Here is an 18,344-nt window from a genome sequence, read left to right on the forward strand (position 1 = left end):
AGTAGATGATAATTCTGCAAACCAGTGTGTACTAAACTGGCTGATGCAATTGAAAATAGATGTCGTTCAAGCCGTTTTTGAGATATTCTACCCTCGTGTTTACTGCTAGGAATGACAATAAGTATTAACAAATTCCAAGATGAATAGGAGCTGAAAAAGAGACGAAAGAAAAGAAGTAATCTAAAAGAAATAGAAACGAAAAGCGTAGGAGAGAAGTTTCCAGTTTTGGAGAACTTTACAGACAATGCATACTCGTTACAATAAAGATCACAAGATGAAAAAACACACTTTAACACTTGTTTGTTAAGTCGTGGCTGTTAAATTTCTTCCAGATAAATATTCTGCCAAGGGAACAGTTAAAGGTTTCTGTGCCGTAGGCGACACGCGATATAACTGCACTCACTGGCACGCACTTGAGTAAATAATGGTATCCTATCAATCCCCAAAACATAACTTCGAGATTAATCATCTCGTTTAAAAATATCGAATTTCTTGCTGGGTATTACAATACTTCCGATGAACTCAAGATCAACATCTTCTATTATATAAATGCAACGAATGAAACCAGGATTGTCCGAATGCCTTACAATTGGACCAATTAGAAATGTGTAGGAATAATGACAAAGAGGTATTGAATGCAAATGGGGTGAGCAAACAAAGTATTTTCCCACATGCGGGTTACAGCCATTCATGTGTTGAAAACGCCGCTGATCCGAACAAAGAAACAAAAGCAATGTGTGTGTGTGTGTGTGTGCGTGTGTGTGACATTTTGAAATTATTACTTGGATCAAAGTTCGAGATGGACCCCGTCTTAAATGTCTTTTCTTGCCCAGCAAATTCAAGAGGAGGATATTCATAGTTTCAAAGGTATGACGCATGTACTAATTTATTTGGGTCAGGGATAGACAATGGGGCTAATGCCACTTACATGTATAACTTTGTCTTGCCGTGCATAATACGTGCATAGATGACTACAAGATGATGCTCTCGACAGCATTAATGATTGGCTGCGTAGCCAAATACCCGGGGTTAAGAACAGATTGGGAAGCGGAAACCTGTTGCATATTCGAATTCGTCTTTTCACGTAACAAACGCGTACATATTGATACGGTGTGGGGATTGCATCGGCTTCAGCGAAGGACTCGCGAGACACACCGGTCTTCCCCATCCCTCCGGAAGATGATTATGGGGCCTCATTCTAACTACCACACCACCGCATCTGCTGTCTCAATAACTGTGTTGAGGATAACACAATTCGCCGACATGTTGATCACATAATTTGAATGTTATCTTAAATTTATACAAAGCCACTTTCTGTCCCCATGACCAGCACCGATGGCTGAATCAAACTTCTTTAATTGTTGAGCACGTCTTTAGATCACTACAATCGCACGTTAGGGCTTTAAGACAATTTTAACTCTACTGGAGGAGTGACGCGAGTTTACAAACCAACAGGTAGACGGACTGGATGGGTTTCAAAATTCTAGCCATTTCAAAAAGAAAGAAGAAAGAAGCAGTGATAATTCAGAGGATTTGTTATGTAGCTATTATAAGTTACATCATTTGGCATTTGACCTCGTTGTTCGCCCTTTTTCAAGCAATCTCCACACTTGTATATTGTATCAATCCAAGGTGGTTATTCCACAAAAAGGTGTTCCTATTGTCCCAACGAGCTAGTATGCATCCTGGTTTAGTTTTTAAGAAATGATTGCTAAAAGACGAATGCTGTTTTAATTTTAAAATGAAAACAATATAATCATTAACAAAAATAGGGTACCATATTTATACTTTTTTCAAAATACGCTTTGGAAATCCATGCCTTTTCCTATTAAAATGAATGTATGTACGTCCTTCCGTTCGCACACGGACATATTGATAAGGAAATGTGTATGCATTATCACTAGATCCTTTTATAAATAATTTTATCGGTTAATGATTCTATCAAAGTATAGATGACGTTGAACCTATTCTGGGTAACTTTAGCTTACAATCGATTGCCCTCGTGGGCTTGGGCTAAATGTCGAATGGATTACCAATGATCCAACAACTATCTTCATATTTAACGAACAATTATGTACACCAAAAGCGTGTTTTGAATCTATTAATCTTATTCGATCAGTTATAAAGATAACCTATAAAATATCTTTAGGTAATCAGACTGTTTATATCAATATACCCTCAACCACGTGATTTAATCTATCCGTACAGTATCGTACATACTGGCCTCAAATAGAATAGACGGAATTGATGGAATTGATGGAATAGTGACGTTTATCAACCAAAGAATAATAAGATGTTTATTTTGGCGATTCTAGCATGTTTTGGTAAGAGATTCTAACACGGATAATACTCTCTCTCTCTCTCTCTCTCTCTCTCTCTCTCTCTCTCTCTCTCTCACATACACCCACACGCATGGTGAATTTACAAAAGTACACACCAAACAAAGCGGAAAGAGCTATCACTGGATCGTACAGAAAGATACATTATGATATTGGCACATATTTCATGCATTCTTTCATTGGTGTCTTGATCTTTCTGGTAAATTTCTATAATAATAGTTTGGCATTGCTTTCTGGTTTATTTCTAGTAAAGAAGAATGGTGCGGCTTTCGAACACCATGGTTGAGGTATTTTTGAGGTTTTAGTTTCAATAATCTTTTGTCTTTCTGTTTGTCTCACGGCCACTCTTATGTCATGCTAACTTAACCCCTTGATGTTATTAAATGGGTCACGATAAATGAAATACCTTAAGCAAAAGAACATAACAACATTAAAGAATGAAATGCTGGAAAATTAATTATACGCTCTTATCTAATAACCTGAAAATTGTTTAACCAAGGTTCAGTAATTATAAACAGATCGTTGTTATTATTATTATTGTTATTATTATTATTATTATTATTATTGCATTATTATTATTATTATTATTATTATTATTATTATTATTATTATTATTATTGCTACATATTAGAAGGAAAACAACAATGATATCTAAAAAAACAAACACACACACACACACAAATATAAATATTTATATATAAAATGGTTTATACTTTATGATTATGGTTTAACCTTTATGATTAACATTTCCTTTTCGGAATGTAGAATTATTGCTAACAGGAAGAACGATATTTAGTAAACGACTATAATGTGATACTTTCCTGGAGTTGGTGCAAGTTCCACGTAAAGAGAAGACGATGGATATAATAATTTGCTAACTTAAAGTTTATAACTAATATTTCGTCAGAGTGCTGAAATTACAAACGAAATAAGAAGACGTAATATATTTCCTCATCAGATATTTCTTTTATTACCGATTCACTCATTCGCTCTTTTTACTTGTCAGTCCTATATTTTAATCTTCAAGTAAAAAATGCGGAAACATCCTTTGCCACAGATGCAGAGAACCTTCGTATTATAGAGCTGTTTGATGCCACTTATGACACCGCTGTACGACCGAATGGAACGGTCAACGTCAAGGCAGGCTTCAGCCTTTTCACTATCGATTCAGTGGTAAGTATGAAATGGATTAATTAATTAAAGATAGAGTGGGTGCGTGGGTTCAGTATCTTCAAGGTTTACATGTCATTATCCAGTGTTTAAGTTCATCCTGGTGAAGAAAAGAATGAATTAAAAGTGGTAGCGAAGGAAATAATGGAGATTTTACCCGAAAATCGGATTTCTGGTGTGTGATGACGAACTCCATGCAGCCCTTGACTGATCTGTTTGGTTAAATATGAATCTAAACATAAATATCTTCAGCTTTGTGTGATAATCAACTCCAGGAAAAATGTTAGATTGAATTATCAACTTCGCGATATTGATCAGGAGAAAGTAAAGAAGGGGAGTAGAGTTGAGGCATACACATGTATACACACACACACACACACACACACACACACACACACACCTATATGTAAAGCTAAAGATGATATATGCGAGAGGATTCTTCTATCTAGGGTTGGGAGAGGAGAAGGGGTTGTCAGTATGTGATACAGAGGACCAATCGACCTACTCAGGAATTTAGGAAAGGACAAGTATGCGACTTTTTCTTAAATCCTCAAAAATGGATACTCAAGGAAATAAATTAAATCACAATATTTTTAAAATATTTTTTAAATTTTTTTTATTTATTTATTTATTTATTTATTTATTTATTTATTTAGCTAGCAGCTAGAAAAGTAGAAAAACCATAAGTAGTAGTAGTGGTTATTGTGGCGCATGCATTAAGTTGTCACCAGGAAGTAGTATAACCTAGGTGAAAGGGTTAGCGATTAAAACTACAAAAAAAAAATACTAAAATCTGTTCATATATGTGATTCTATTTTCAGAATACTGCAGAACAGTCCTTAACTGTAACCGGCTGGCTCACGTTAGTAAGTTTTTGTTTATTCATAAAAGATCTCACATGAATTTACCGGTTAAAAAAAATCTTTTAAATGTTTTATCTTGACTCGTCATTGGTAATATCGTTATACTGTAGTAGGGACTTTTGATATGATTTAACTGTTTTCTAGTTTTCTGGTCTTGTACATAGTCATGTTGAATAGAATCCACATTTCAAGAAATGTTCTGCTTCTGCAGTCCAAAATAATACAAGCAGAATCTTTACAGCACACTCACCCAATGGCCTTATGGACATTACTCATTTGGTTTAACAGGTATAGCTTTATGGTCTATGTAAGTGAGAACAGGCATTTGTGTTTATGCAAATTAATTAAATGATTATTTACAGGACTTACAATTAGTTTTAGATTTTGAAAATGCTGATGGTATAGAGACAAGATAATAGATTAAGTTTCTCTAATTAGTAAGTGTATCTTATAAATAGATTTTAAAGAAATATATATTTTATGCTTGAACTCTGGCAATCTTTGCCAATTTAAATTTATAATTTGAGGAAGCACTCTCTAATAATTTCTGCCTATATATAGGCAGAAATTATTAGTTAGTGCTTTCTCAAATTATAAATGTTAAATTAAATGTAGTTTATGTGTAAGGGTAAATCAGTTTACGTGTAAGGCTAGCGATCGGATATATTGTTTGGGCCATTCACCCGATTTTTTCCACCCAAAATTCGCCCGTGGTCGGAATCCGATTTTGTGTCCTGATTTTGGACTTTTTGGTCTCAGATCTAAGGAAGACAGGTATGAACTGCAAACAGACAGATGCACCTTGAAAAAGGTCGGATAAGATGGGCATTTGGAATAAAGAGTAGTCTCGATACGAAAATACCACCAAAAATCTTCAACTTTTACTCTTTTGCTCATGTGCGAGCCAAATAGCCAATGTAAAACGATGTTTCTAACACAACTAGGCATTAGGTTATTGGAAAATCACCTGGAAGTTGATGTATTAGGATGTATTCAGAAATAGCTTTCAAAATGTATTTATTACTCGAATTTTAGGCGAAAACGACAAAAACCTCCAGGGGTTAATGTGTTAAAGAAACATCTAGCCATCATTTGTTTCTTTGCTCTACCAGCTAAGTCCCCAATGTAGCTGCCTCCTACCCTACGCAGCTACAACAACACCCTCCTTTTGTCCTTCGTTGTCCGCTCTTCGTAACACAATGTTTACCTGCATGGTACAAATTCAACAAAATCAGTGCATAGGCTAGCGATCGGATATATTGTTTGGGCCATTCACCTGCGGTCCATGGAGTGATATTCATTGTCAAATATACACCAGTTGTAATAACAGTGAAACCTTGAGACTAACTGATCAATAAACCTAATGGTTCATTCACAGTGGATACATATCATTCTATATATCATAGAGACTCTAGAAAATGAGAGCGATATGATATCGACACAGTGGCAATATTGCGTTTGGAACTACTTTCTTTTTTCCGTACTGGAGGTTAGTATATCCTTACGTGTGTTATTTAGACCCGTATTTCAACATTTAGGCTTATTTAATTTTTCTTCTTCCGATCTTTCTCTCCTCTCTTCAACCTTTCAGGTCTCTCTCCCTATCAGGATGACTAGACAATAAAATGTGTTGAGACTGTTGACTGGTTTGTATACATTTATCTAATCAATAAGAAGGCATCATCAAGAATGTCTAAAAGTGAATCAAAACCAACACAATGCAGGCTTCAAGTGTTAATTTTATCATAATTAGCTTTCCACGTGAGTCAGGCAAATTGGCAGTGACTGAGTATACATGTCTTATTGTTGTTCGATATTATGTATCACGCTTTTAGTATCGTTTAACCTGTTACATTCCGCTACAAATGGCACACATTTTTAAGAATAACCATTGATTCCATATGGTGATGAAATTGTTTACGCAGCAATATTAACTGTCATCACAATCATAGTCATGCATGAAAGCGAAGAAGAAATCAGGCATTGTTGAAAGCGAAGAAGAAATCAGGCATTGTTGAAAGCGAAGAAGAAATCATGCATTGTTGAAAGCGAAGAAGAAATCAGGAATTGTTTAATGTCGATTGTACATCGAAACATAGTGATAATCAAATATAGGTGAACCGTATGTTACCGAAATAAACTGCAAGCTTGCCAAAAACACACAAATTCAAGTCTTGATGCAAAGATTAAAAAGAGGATAAAAAAAACCAAAATCCTTACAAGTAAACTAGCAATAATTAGCATATGTTTTTAATTATGTTATGTACTGAGTTATTTTGACCGTTCTATGATGTTTCTATAGATCGCCTACCTAAGCAATGTTGACTGTATCAATATGCATGAGAAATCAGCTGATAAAAATAAAATTATCTTTATTTCATATGAAAAATACATTAATTTGACAAAATACACAATTTGGAGCATTATGTGTACATTCTAAATGTATAAAATATCTCTATGCTAAAAATTTTGTAAAATGTCCAACTCATTTCTTTCTATTTGTTCAACCAGCCGTTAATATCATAGACACATAATTTTAGAAATATCATTGCAAATCGAAGCTATTTGCCTTTAAAATATATCATTAAAAGAAAATCTACCGAAATGTTTATGTTGGTCTAAGGAAATATTTCACTCGTGAAGTGGAAACATTTGATACTGCCACTTGTGGCTTCGCCAGGAATAATGTGAAATGACCCTTAGAATAATGTGAAATGACCCTTAGAATAATGTGAAATGACCCTTAGAACTCAGTGGGGGTAAAGGCCTGAAGTGGGGATGGTAATAATATTTGCCGTGGCAAGTCATAGAAGTAGCTATAGGTTTCGTTTTGTTTAAATGCAAAACTTAATGATATCCACAAATAATGTTGATGAGTATAAATATTAGAAAATATAGCCTGCTGCATACAATCTCCACTTAGTGAAGGCTTGGCGTGTGTGTGAAACTTTGGGAATATTTGTCACTTAAAACGTTGATTAATTGTGGTTTTCAGATTAAAGGATTCAATTAATGAAAATGTTTTAAGAAACCATTCCAGCTATTGATTAATATAAGCGAATATATTAGGCTTAATGTGTGTTATAATTACATGTATAATTATTATTAAGTATTTGTAAGAAACATTTGATTGGTCAAAGTCGTATCACGTAACGCAGAAACTAAGATATTAATTCATAAAACCAGAATAGAAGTATTTATTCACTTCAAAATATTTATCTTTTTAAAGTTGGATTCAAACTTGTATCGGAAATAGGAATACAGTGCCTATAGTTAACATTCAGTTTTGATAGCTTGATTTTCGAAAATTGTGATGTAAAGCAAAGACGATATTTAGAGAGCATAATTGTCAACGTTTTGCTTAAAATTTCTCTAGTTTCGTGTGATAACATTATAACATGTGGCATTTTGGTTTGCATGTATGCATAATTAATTGTTGTATTCTGTATTGCCAGATTTAAAACATGTGTACAGTTGAACACTTGCCAAGAAATATTGCATGCCGGTGATTGTAAATCATACATATGGTCAGTTGCCATAACCTGCAATACCCATAATAAATTAAACAGTAATACCCTTCATCAATTAACCTGTAACACTGGACTACACTTGCACAGAAGTCGTCTGCTGTAGAGATAAAATGTGCTATTTATTATGGATTTTGATGTGCTGAATTCAAATAAGACAATTAAAACAACTGGTTGGCTGCTGTTTCCAAGAAATTTACGTTTTTAAATTTCATGTCTATGTATATTGTGTAGATAGTAGAGTTCTAATCATAAACTGTAAACCGAGGTATTTTCGTTTGTTTATTGTTACTTCACTTGGTAATATTTCACCTGTCCTGTTTACGTAACACTTTAAAAAACAGCAAAAGGGTTATATAAATAACATTTATTATGAAACAAAAGGCAATTCAGTCTCCAGATGACCATATGGATTGTTACAGCTGGGGTAGGAAACAATGACATTAGTACCTGCTGACAGCTAACGACAGTAGCGACTCGCACTTACGCCGCCGCTTGCATTATAAGTTTAAGCTGTACTCCGTTCTCTTAAAAAATTGAAGGGTGATTGAAAATATAGTGCATATTTGTCAATGACGATATGTAGATATGCTTTGATTTCAGATCCTAAATTTCTCGTGTACACATCTTGCAATAATGCTGTATTTCAAGTTTCTAAACGGAGCAATATTGAAAATATCAATCTTCTAAAAAATGCCAAGGTGGTAGAGATTCAAAAATGTTACATTAAATTCAGGCTCGAGTCTTCCTAGAGGCTAAAATAACTGTACCTATCCCCCGTTACAATCGCATGAAGGATATTCGTCGGTGAAATGTCGAAGTATATAAATTTTTCATCAGGTCAAAGGAAAATAAATCACATACACACTGCTCATTCTTTCTTACTCTCTCTCTCTCTCTCTCTCTCTCTCTCTTTATTACAGTTTTCACAGGATGACGATCATTGACTCCTCTTATCAAGTTCAGAAAGGCAAAGTATGACGACGAGACAAATTTGTTTTACGGCATGACATAATTTACGGCATGACATAATAATTGAGAGCCTCATTAACTTTACACAGTATTTAAATACAGTCAAGGTTTCTAACACGTTTAGTTTACTCTATCAATTTCTTCCACAACACGGCTATTGCGGATACTAAAGGTGCATAGGCATGCGCAGTACGCGTTGATTTTACAAAACAGGGTACCTAAGCTGATAAGGAAGGTGAGACGACTCCTGGATAGGACGCATATCAACTGCATGTCAATCTGTCAGCTGGCATACAGTTCATTAATGGTTCATTGAGAACAAGTGAAGTAAAGTCAGAGTTCACAAGGCCACGACGCATATTATATTTCCATAAGATTATTTGAATGAATAATTGCAATGAAGGGAAAGAATCTATCTATCTATCTATCTATCTATCTGTCTGTCTGTATGTCTGTCTGTCTGTCTGTCTGTCTCTCTCTCTCTGCTTACATCCATGCAGGAATGTATGTATAGAAAACCCGCTATAATGCGATTCCGCTTATAACGCGATGGCAGCATGACTCCCATTTTTTATTTAAGGTGACATCTCTTTGACATCCTAAATACATGTTCTCGGAAAAGCCAATTATTCGTATCCCTGGCAGATTTGTAATCCCAGTACTGCGTTTAATGCTGCCTTAACTTCACCGTACACAGTTTCCGCCGTATTGCATGTATATAATTCAAAACTGAAGTATATTTTGATGTCTTATGAAATCCGGTGAATAGAACAAACAATATCTGATCAAGAGTTAGTTAAAACGAATGACATTGAAATTTCAATGCACATTTTCTAAGGATAAGTTTTTCGAAAAATGTATTAACACGCTCCCGCTAATCTCGCGATGTTATTCTTTTGACCCCCGAGCATCGCGTTTCAATTGTCGGTTTGTATCTATCGTTCAGACGAATCCTCGTAATCGATAACTCTATAAGATAATTAACAGAGAAGGTACATGCTTACACGGAAATTAACGGATTAAGATGTTACGAAAACTTGATGACGTAATGTTGACAGTAAACTTCGCGCTACCAAATGGAATGATCTAGTCAGTGAAACAAGGTCTGTCCAATCTTCAAAGCCATTAAAGAGAAAGATCAGAGAAAGACTGCAGCTTAAATTCAGATCGAGACAGTTTTTGAGGTACGATTTTCGTCAGGTGGCATTTAATCACCTTCATGCTACTGAGGTGATTAAACTTTGTAGTCTTTATTATAGACAATTATTCAAAATGGCGACAGACGTGGCACTTATTCATCGTACATCTTATCTCTCCCAGAGTCCATAGCACGAGGACGGATTAATGCAATAAATAGTGTTAAAACGATCGTGTAATATTGTTTTGATCATGTCATTAAGAGTCGTTTTGAAAAATGTGGACTTGACAATTTGGAAGATCCTTAACGTACTTTAATAAACGTTTTCCTCTCTGTATTACAGAAATGGAATGACGATAGATTGACATGGCTACCATCTTCCTATGGTAACATTCAAACGATGCACGTTGGGCCGAATGAAATTTGGAAACCGGAAGTCATCATCGATAACTCGTACGTTTTTACAAGCTCTGGAGAAATGGGTTCTCTTTCTTTCATTTCTAAACATTTAGTTTTACTGGCCTTTTTCAGATTTCTTCTTTATTTTGTCATTGTGAAGATTTTGTGCAAGGTACTAAATTTGATAAAAGTTTTGACATTTGATCTGTTTTCAGTTACATAAGACATACACTGGATTTGTAACAGCTATATGGTACAGATCTCAAGATTTGACTTCTCTGTATTTGTCTCGAGATAGTCTTAGATTTTATTGCAATGTAAATAGATACTAAACAAACACATGTAAGTATATCTTCTCTACACTATGTTGGCTAAGAAATATTATTGACATTATTTGAATGATGATAGCAGAAGAAAATCGGAACTGGCAGAAATTTCTCCTTTGCGACCTACACTTGACCGATTCCTTGCTCCATTCATCCGTTTGTCCATTCATTCAGCAAGGAAGTCTTCTCCTGTCATACACAATGCCTTAGAAGAAACACCACACACACACACACATCCTCGAATAAGAGCAGAGAGATGTTGTTACAAAGTAAATACTGATGATCAAGCCAGTGACATGTAGCGTAACCAATGAGTGCATTTTGATGCTGTGGTTGGGGATACATTGCGAAAAGTAACCAAAGCACTAGAGAAAATACCTTATAGCTGGCAATAGCCAATGGAACCAACAAGTTTTCTGTGCGTTTTGATGTACTCGAAGAATATCTTTTTTTAGTTTTAAACTAATGCAACGCACTTATGTCTAAGGTAAAGAGGTGAATGATTGTGACCAGAACTCAACCACAACACAGATGTCTAGTTGTCTTTGGGTCAAGTAAATTTTATACACGACACGGCTTGTTTTCACAATAAAACAGAAAAAACAATTACAGAATTAATACATTGTCTGTTCACAGCTGTCCAACACATCACAGATTGCTTAAGAAGATCTGCCAGGGTCCATTCTTGTCGCACATATTTCCATATTTAGACACTTTACGAGAATTTTTTATAATTCATGTTAAAATCTTTTAACAAAGGTGTGTGTGTGTGTGTGTGTGTGTGTGTGTGTGTGTGAGAGAGAGAGAGAGAGAGAGATAAGTGACAATTAATGGTTGTTGAAATGGACTCATAAATATCTAGCAACTGGTATAATAAAGAATGACCTAGTTGACCCTATAATGGTTCTTGCAGAGGACGTTATTTTTGTTTTAGTAATTGTATCTATGTGTGTGTGTGTGTTTTGGATTTTTAACGTAGCTTTAACAATTTTTCAGTCGCTACGATGTTTGCAGTGTGACAGTTTATAGTGATGTCTAGCACTGGGGCATCATGCCGCAGACATGTAGCATAAAGTTCCACCCAGTCACATTATCCTGACACCAGGCCAACCAGTCCTAACACTAACCTATTTATGCTGAAGCGAGGCATCTGTTAGTACCATTTTTTAAAGTCTTTGGTAGGACTTGGCCTGGGATCGAACCCACGACCGAGCGCATCCGAGGCAGACGCTCTAACCACTAGGCCACCGGAGCGGTCAAACTTTTAAGTACGTTTCTCAGTAGAAAATTCAGTTATAACGTGTGATACTATGTACTATTTCCACAGAATGTGTTCGTCATAGGTTTGATTCGTAAATGCCGGAATGCTAAAAGATTATTTCACTCTGGTTTTAATAAAGTAGGCATTTCAAATGTCAAGGAAGAATTTTAAAAATGCCAGCTTTCGGGATTGGCGTCATTTTTTCAGAATAGTTATATCGTTCGTAGAGTCGATGTGTATTTCAGTCACCTAAATGCCCAAAATGTTGTCATTCAGTGTCTCTGGCCTACAAATTAAAAGCTATGACATATATCAATGACAAATATCGTAATCTCAGTCATTTCTCACACAGGAAACTGTGATAACCCCCCCTCGGAGATAACGCTGATATAAATTACCTACATTTGACTAAACAATCTAGTTTTTGTTATTGGTAATGAATGTCAAGAAAGTGAGTTTAATGAAAATGTAGTATTATCATAAATCCTTTTCTCTTTCAGACTTGGGTTGTTGGTACATTCTGAAAAGGATGCTAGTCAATTGTTTTTTAAAAGCTATAACCTCTTTAACTGTTAAAGGTTGGCAAACATTGGTGTTATAAATGACGACAATCTGCAACTTGTGGTAACACCCACTGGAGACGTTGTATGGGAACCACCGGGTCTATACACTACACACTGTGAGATAGACGTCACCTACTATCCGTTTGACAGGCAACAGTGTGTTATTGAACTGACGTCATGGAGTATGACCAAAGAACAGCTAGAACTAGACCATCTTTCCTCTACTGTTGATACCGAGGACTTCAGGTAGATAAATGAGATTTAACCATAGCATTTTCAAGATAAGAAATATATGACATTAAAGGCAACACGTATTTTAATCAACATAAATTTTATGAACGATTGTTAAAAACAGTGTATTAGTACTCAACAAATCTTATTAATTTCTTTTCGTTTTGACATATGTGGAGGTTTTGTCCGCTTAATGTTCGGATCCTTTAGAGCAAATTCACTTAAATTAGGCCGTAGATTACCCATCTATGACACATGTGCAGAAATGACGTAACTGTGGAAAGAAAATAACTATACAGCCTATTGTGTCGACATGTGAAAAAATAAGTTTGAGAGTAAATTACTGTCGATTTGGTTTGCAAAAGTTTTTTTTTTTTCTTGCAATGTGAACCAATTGTAAATAAAAAAAGAGACGAAACAAATCTGATTTTTAGAATTTGTGTTGAATTAGAAGCTCGCTAACATATTCCCAGTTTAAAAGAAACAGAAAGTTTCATTTTCGTGGCAATAGACTATGCATTTTTAGCTTGATATTATTACTGTGACGCAGATCTTGAGAATAGGAGTTAAGCATGTAAGAAAACTTCTCAAAGTCAAGACTTCCTTTCTAAAGGCTATTCGTGTATGTATTTGTCGACACACAATCAATGTGCATGTAACGTGAATTGGTTCCTGTCAAAGCTCGTTGCATTTTAAAGGAAAATCGTATTTCAAATACTTTCAGCCGGTATACATCCACTTCCGAGGGTAGTTGCTTTTACAGGGAACTGATTGGGCGGTTATCCTCGGGAACTATCTTGAAATGTGATTGGCAGATAAGGCTTAACACCATATTGATCACCTGTGTCAATTAGCTCTATCAGCTGGATAATTGGATTATAACTTCTTACACAAATACATCAACCAAAAGGTATGACATAATATGCTAATTTGGAGGCGACTTGACCAACGTATGAATGTACATTAATTAGACTGGGCCATTTGTAATCAATAACCGTTATATCTTCACAAGTCCATTCAAACTAATCTATATGTGTGATCAACATATATCATCCAACCATTCTGTGGCTAGTAAAACCACTTTCATTTAGAATTTTCTTTTCTTCGAATGCCTATCTCAATAGTTTCCCCACTGATTCAACTTCCTAGACATGCAGATAAAAGAGTCCCCAGAATGGGCTATGTAATTTATATATTGTTCCAATCTGATTAAAATTAGATCTCCGCTATCATACGTGAAGATATGACGACGACCGCTTAAGGGTCATATTCTGGTGACCTTTGAATTAGCCAATGGAAATGTACCTTTCAAAAAATCTGAAAGTGAATCAAATCGTTCTGTAAACATTCATGCTCTTCATCCACACTGCTCAGCCTCCAAACGCATAGATATAATACTTTATCTGATTGGATTATAAAATTAGCGATTATGGTAATAACAAAGGTTACCAGAATTTGACCCCAAAGCTGTCGCTCTCAGATCTTCATGTATAAACAGTGTATATCTGATTTTAATCAGATTGATATCCTTCTTACTGTTTTTTACGGAAATATAAATTTACTTACCTCGTATATCATAGCTCATTTATACAAATATTGCTACACTTTATAGCCTAACACGACAGTTTAAAACATCGGCCTTGAAAACAAAAATATAGAGTATATTGAAAGCGTTATTAGATTTACCCTACCGTCCTTAATGGATATCATGACGAAAGGCGACTCTGGAGTACACCCTTATGGGATGCAACTGAAATATTGTTGGTTTATTGCAGAGGGGAGTAGATGGATTGTTTCTAATTGGATTAAATCAGAGGTGGGCAAACTTTCCAGTGCAAGTGCCGCATATACAAATTTACACCTTGTCGCGGGCCGCATAGTTCATTAAGTAAAATAATTAATATTTGAAATAGCAAAAACAAATGGTTTTTCTAAATAACATCATAATTAATTTTCAGTTGTTAATATGTTGTTAATATTTGAGAACTTAAACTTAAACTTCAAAAGAAGCACATTTATTTGATAAACAGAGTAACATAAACAGTCAGTGCGAATGATGACTTGTTCCTAGGCCGCATGAAAACCATTGGCAGGCTGCATGCGGCACGCGGGCCGTAGTTCGCCCACCCCTGGATTAAAGCATGAATTGGCTTTTTTCTATTATTCATACACCATATAAGTCACAGGTTAAAAAAATGAGCTAAACTTACATCCTACGTTTTATACGTTCGTTTACACTTAACTTAATAATGCGACAATCATATGCTTCCTGTCCTGAGTCACGTTATTCCTTTTTCTAGAGCGCTTGTTTCTAGAACACACTTATTTCATAGATTGGGGATGTCTTACAACCAACACTGTGCCAAAGATATTAGGACATACTCTTTTCAAATGTGAACTCCGTTAATACGCATTATGATGATGTATAGACTGGTACAATCTTGGACTCATTCAGTGAATGCAGTTTATATAACAAATGTTAACCCTACATTTTAAATGTTGCATAATGTATATTTTATGTATGAAACTTCATTATGTATTAACATTCTTTTTTATCAAAAGTCATGTTTTATTCTAATTACTTGCGGCTTTTGACTGCTTGATCCCTTATGTTGCATTCTAGTAATTATATAGATAAAGCTGTTAATAATTTCGCATCACTTTCGAATATACTTATCTGATCATAGGTCTCGTATACTTGATGAATTATTAATTTAAATAAGTTTTCTCATAGATGTTAACGTTTACAATATATCAGCTAAAACGACAATGTCATTTCCTTATTCCCAGGACTAATGGAGAATGGATCATTGTCCACACAAGTCTAAAGGACGAGGATCTGCAGAATAAAAGACCAGACGGAGTAGTTGAGACCAAATGTCAGCTAGATTTTATATTTGTATTAGAACGTCGACCTTCCTTCTACGCCATCAACGTTATGTTACCCATAATTCTCTCATCCTTCCTGTCATGCGTAGTGTTCCTTGTACCGATACATGCCGGAGAGAAGTTGTCCTTTATTTTGACATTGATTGTGGCTATAGCCGTGCTTCTCACCTTGATTGCAGATTCATTACCACATACGTCATTGACAACGTCCGTCCTAGGTAAAGGATAGGTAAAATCGTATACTTATTGATCTAGGTAGAGCCAACATATGTCGATTCCATTCATAATCTGTAGTTTTCTTTACTCAAAACCTTTTCATAAAAATCCTGAGCTGAATGCTAAATGAATAACTTAAGTATTGGAGAACGAAAAGTAGACTCCTGTGACGTAATTTCAGTGTCATATACAGTAATATAATCCATAAATCCCGTAACGTCATTTCAAACATTTCCTTTCCGCTCAAACAACTTTTGAAGAACATCATCGATTGATACTAAATTTTGTAACAATTAGGAAACAGAAGAAAATGTCGATTTACAGCCAAATTTAGTATTGAGCTTTATATTCGGAAGACATAGTACAACTTCGATTTTTACATTTTTTGGCAAATGGTATGGAATTGTGGCCATTTTGTGACATAAAAATGACGTATTTCTAGTTACTACATGCACTAATTGTATTTTTATATAAATTTATGCTACACTTATGCACATGAATTACTGTCATTGTCACGTAAATATATATGCAAAACAACATATACAAAACCCTGATACTTTCAAACAGCTATGATTGATAATATGTATTTAATTAATGAATAAACAATTATTTAAAAAATTACACACATTTTAGCCGGTGTTAATGAGAACTGATTGTCTAATTGTTTCTTGTGCCTATAATCCGTCCAGTGCGTATCTTTGATTTTTCTTATTTCTATCTTGCTCTGGCCCTTACCGATTGGAGATTAATTGAACGCCCCATGTATTGTCGGTGTTACGTTGTATAATTTAGTGTCAAAACTACACTTGTAACCAGACTATTATGCCTTTAAGAGCAGAAGAGTGTATCCTTAAATATTTTTTTTTTTAATTGACGGTAGAGTGGCACAAGTTCTTGACAAGAAAAGGTATGTTGTCATAAAGATGCTTCAAATTTGCTAGCGAATTGATGTTAAAACCAAGTATATATATTGTACGTCCATTTGACTAATTGTTTCTATAACTAAAACATGAGAAACGGTAGCGAAAAAACGATTAATTTGCTTTATTCGCAGGTATCTATTTGGCCACTACAATGTTCCTTAGCGTCCTATCTGCCGTCATAACCGTACTTCTGCTCGTCATCTTTCACAATGAGGAGAAGGTGGACACAACTTCTTCATTTTACAAACTGACAAAATTAATAGCTACCAGTCTAAATCTGGAACGATGTAAGAGGCGATGCCGAAAAGTATACAAAAACACTGGAAATAAGGTTGTTCCGAATGGAGCGTTTCCTTTAAAGGAAAAAATCCCAGAGGCTGAGGATATATATAAGCAAGCTGCTGAGCCGTCCATTACGGTTGATGACGGGATAAAGAACACGTATACGTGGAAAGAGATTGCTAATATATGGGACCAGTTTTGCTTCTGGACATTCTTTACCCTGACGATTCTTTGCACATTTTCATTTTTAGTAGCTTTGGCTGTCGGGGACAAAAGTCAATACGTTTGAGGTTGTGCCAATTGAAACTTTAATCAACATGATTTCATTTCATTTTCAAAATATATTCAAAGTTCTGAAAGACGACTTTCTGTCGATGAAAACCTTGTAGTGATGACTTATTTTCGACCAGCCCTTGTCCCGTTTCCCTTTTTCCGTCTTTCCCAGCCATCCCCTATACTCTATTGCCCACGTAGGCGTTTCGTTTTAATAAATCACATGTTTTAATCACCATGCTCTCCTAAAAGACAACAAATTGTACGGATGTAAAGGATCTCTGGCTATAGTTGTAAAACACAATAAACCTTATCCGATTAATCCGGGTGATTTATAACAGCTAGACAACATTAATATTAGGCTTAAGATTTTCGTCAGTTGATGCATCAACCTCAAAACCATCAAACCTAATATTCTAGATTATCCATCAATCTTAACACGGGCTATATCAAGCTAGATCAGTGCTGTCCAACCTTTATGACACCATGGGCCACTGAAAAATGTTTTTCTTGAAGCCGAGGGCCGCAGTAGAAAACTGAAAAGCAACAACTATATAGCTGCTAGAGCTCTGGCGGGCCATTTAAAATCGGGTTGGACAGCACTGGACTGGATCATCGTTAGGCTAGAACATTTTTTCCACTTCTGTCATTACGGAAGTTGTAAATAATAATAGTTAAATTTCTGATGAATAAATGTTAACATGTTATTTACAATAAATACCGTATTCTCAAACAAAAATAGAAGTTTAGAAGGAGCTTATTCATCAGCAAAGACAAATACTGGTTTTCCCATTAATGCTGCACTCATAAACCATGGCTTGCTTCATCATTATTTGCTTTAAAAAGCAAAGATCGCTGGGTTATATGACACCATAATTTGTATACGCATTCAAAAAGAGTGGTCCGTTTGAATACAGCGTGTATGTGTTTGTGTCATAACTGTCTGCATGACATAAAAGGAAACAAAGCCCC

General features: G+C 35.2%; 1 protein-coding gene across 1 annotated transcript; it reads left to right on the top strand.

Moving 5' to 3' along the window:
* Positions 1-815: 815 nt before the first annotated feature.
* LOC149790232 (neuronal acetylcholine receptor subunit alpha-2-like) lies at positions 816-17,692 on the top strand. Its single transcript, XM_089973181.1, has 7 exons — positions 816-867; positions 3,346-3,512; positions 4,331-4,375; positions 10,353-10,462; positions 12,574-12,804; positions 15,580-15,896; positions 16,949-17,692. The coding sequence occupies exons 1-7, from the start codon at positions 816-818 to the stop codon at positions 17,386-17,388; spliced, it is 1,362 nt and encodes a 453-aa protein (XP_089829307.1). The 3' UTR covers positions 17,389-17,692.
* Positions 17,693-18,344: the final 652 nt, after the last annotated feature.

This window comes from Sinohyriopsis cumingii, chromosome 10 (assembly GCF_028554795.1).
Source record: "Sinohyriopsis cumingii isolate HCF-2022 chromosome 10, ASM2855479v2, whole genome shotgun sequence".
Lineage (NCBI taxonomy): Eukaryota > Metazoa > Mollusca > Bivalvia > Unionida > Unionidae > Sinohyriopsis > Sinohyriopsis cumingii.

What these genes read in the sequence shown, in the direction of transcription:
- LOC149790232 (XM_089973181.1), top strand. Translation starts at nt 816, where the DNA reads ATGTCTTTTCTTGCCCAGCAAATTCAAGAGGAGGATATTCATAGTTTC. An exon ending in GAAGTCATCATCGATAACTC is followed by an intron (nt 10,463 to 12,573) that starts GTACGTTTTTAC and finishes TAACTGTTAAAG; the next exon opens with GTTGGCAAACATTGGTGTTA. An exon ending in ATTGACAACGTCCGTCCTAG is followed by an intron (nt 15,897 to 16,948) that starts GTAAAGGATAGG and finishes CTTTATTCGCAG; the next exon opens with GTATCTATTTGGCCACTACA.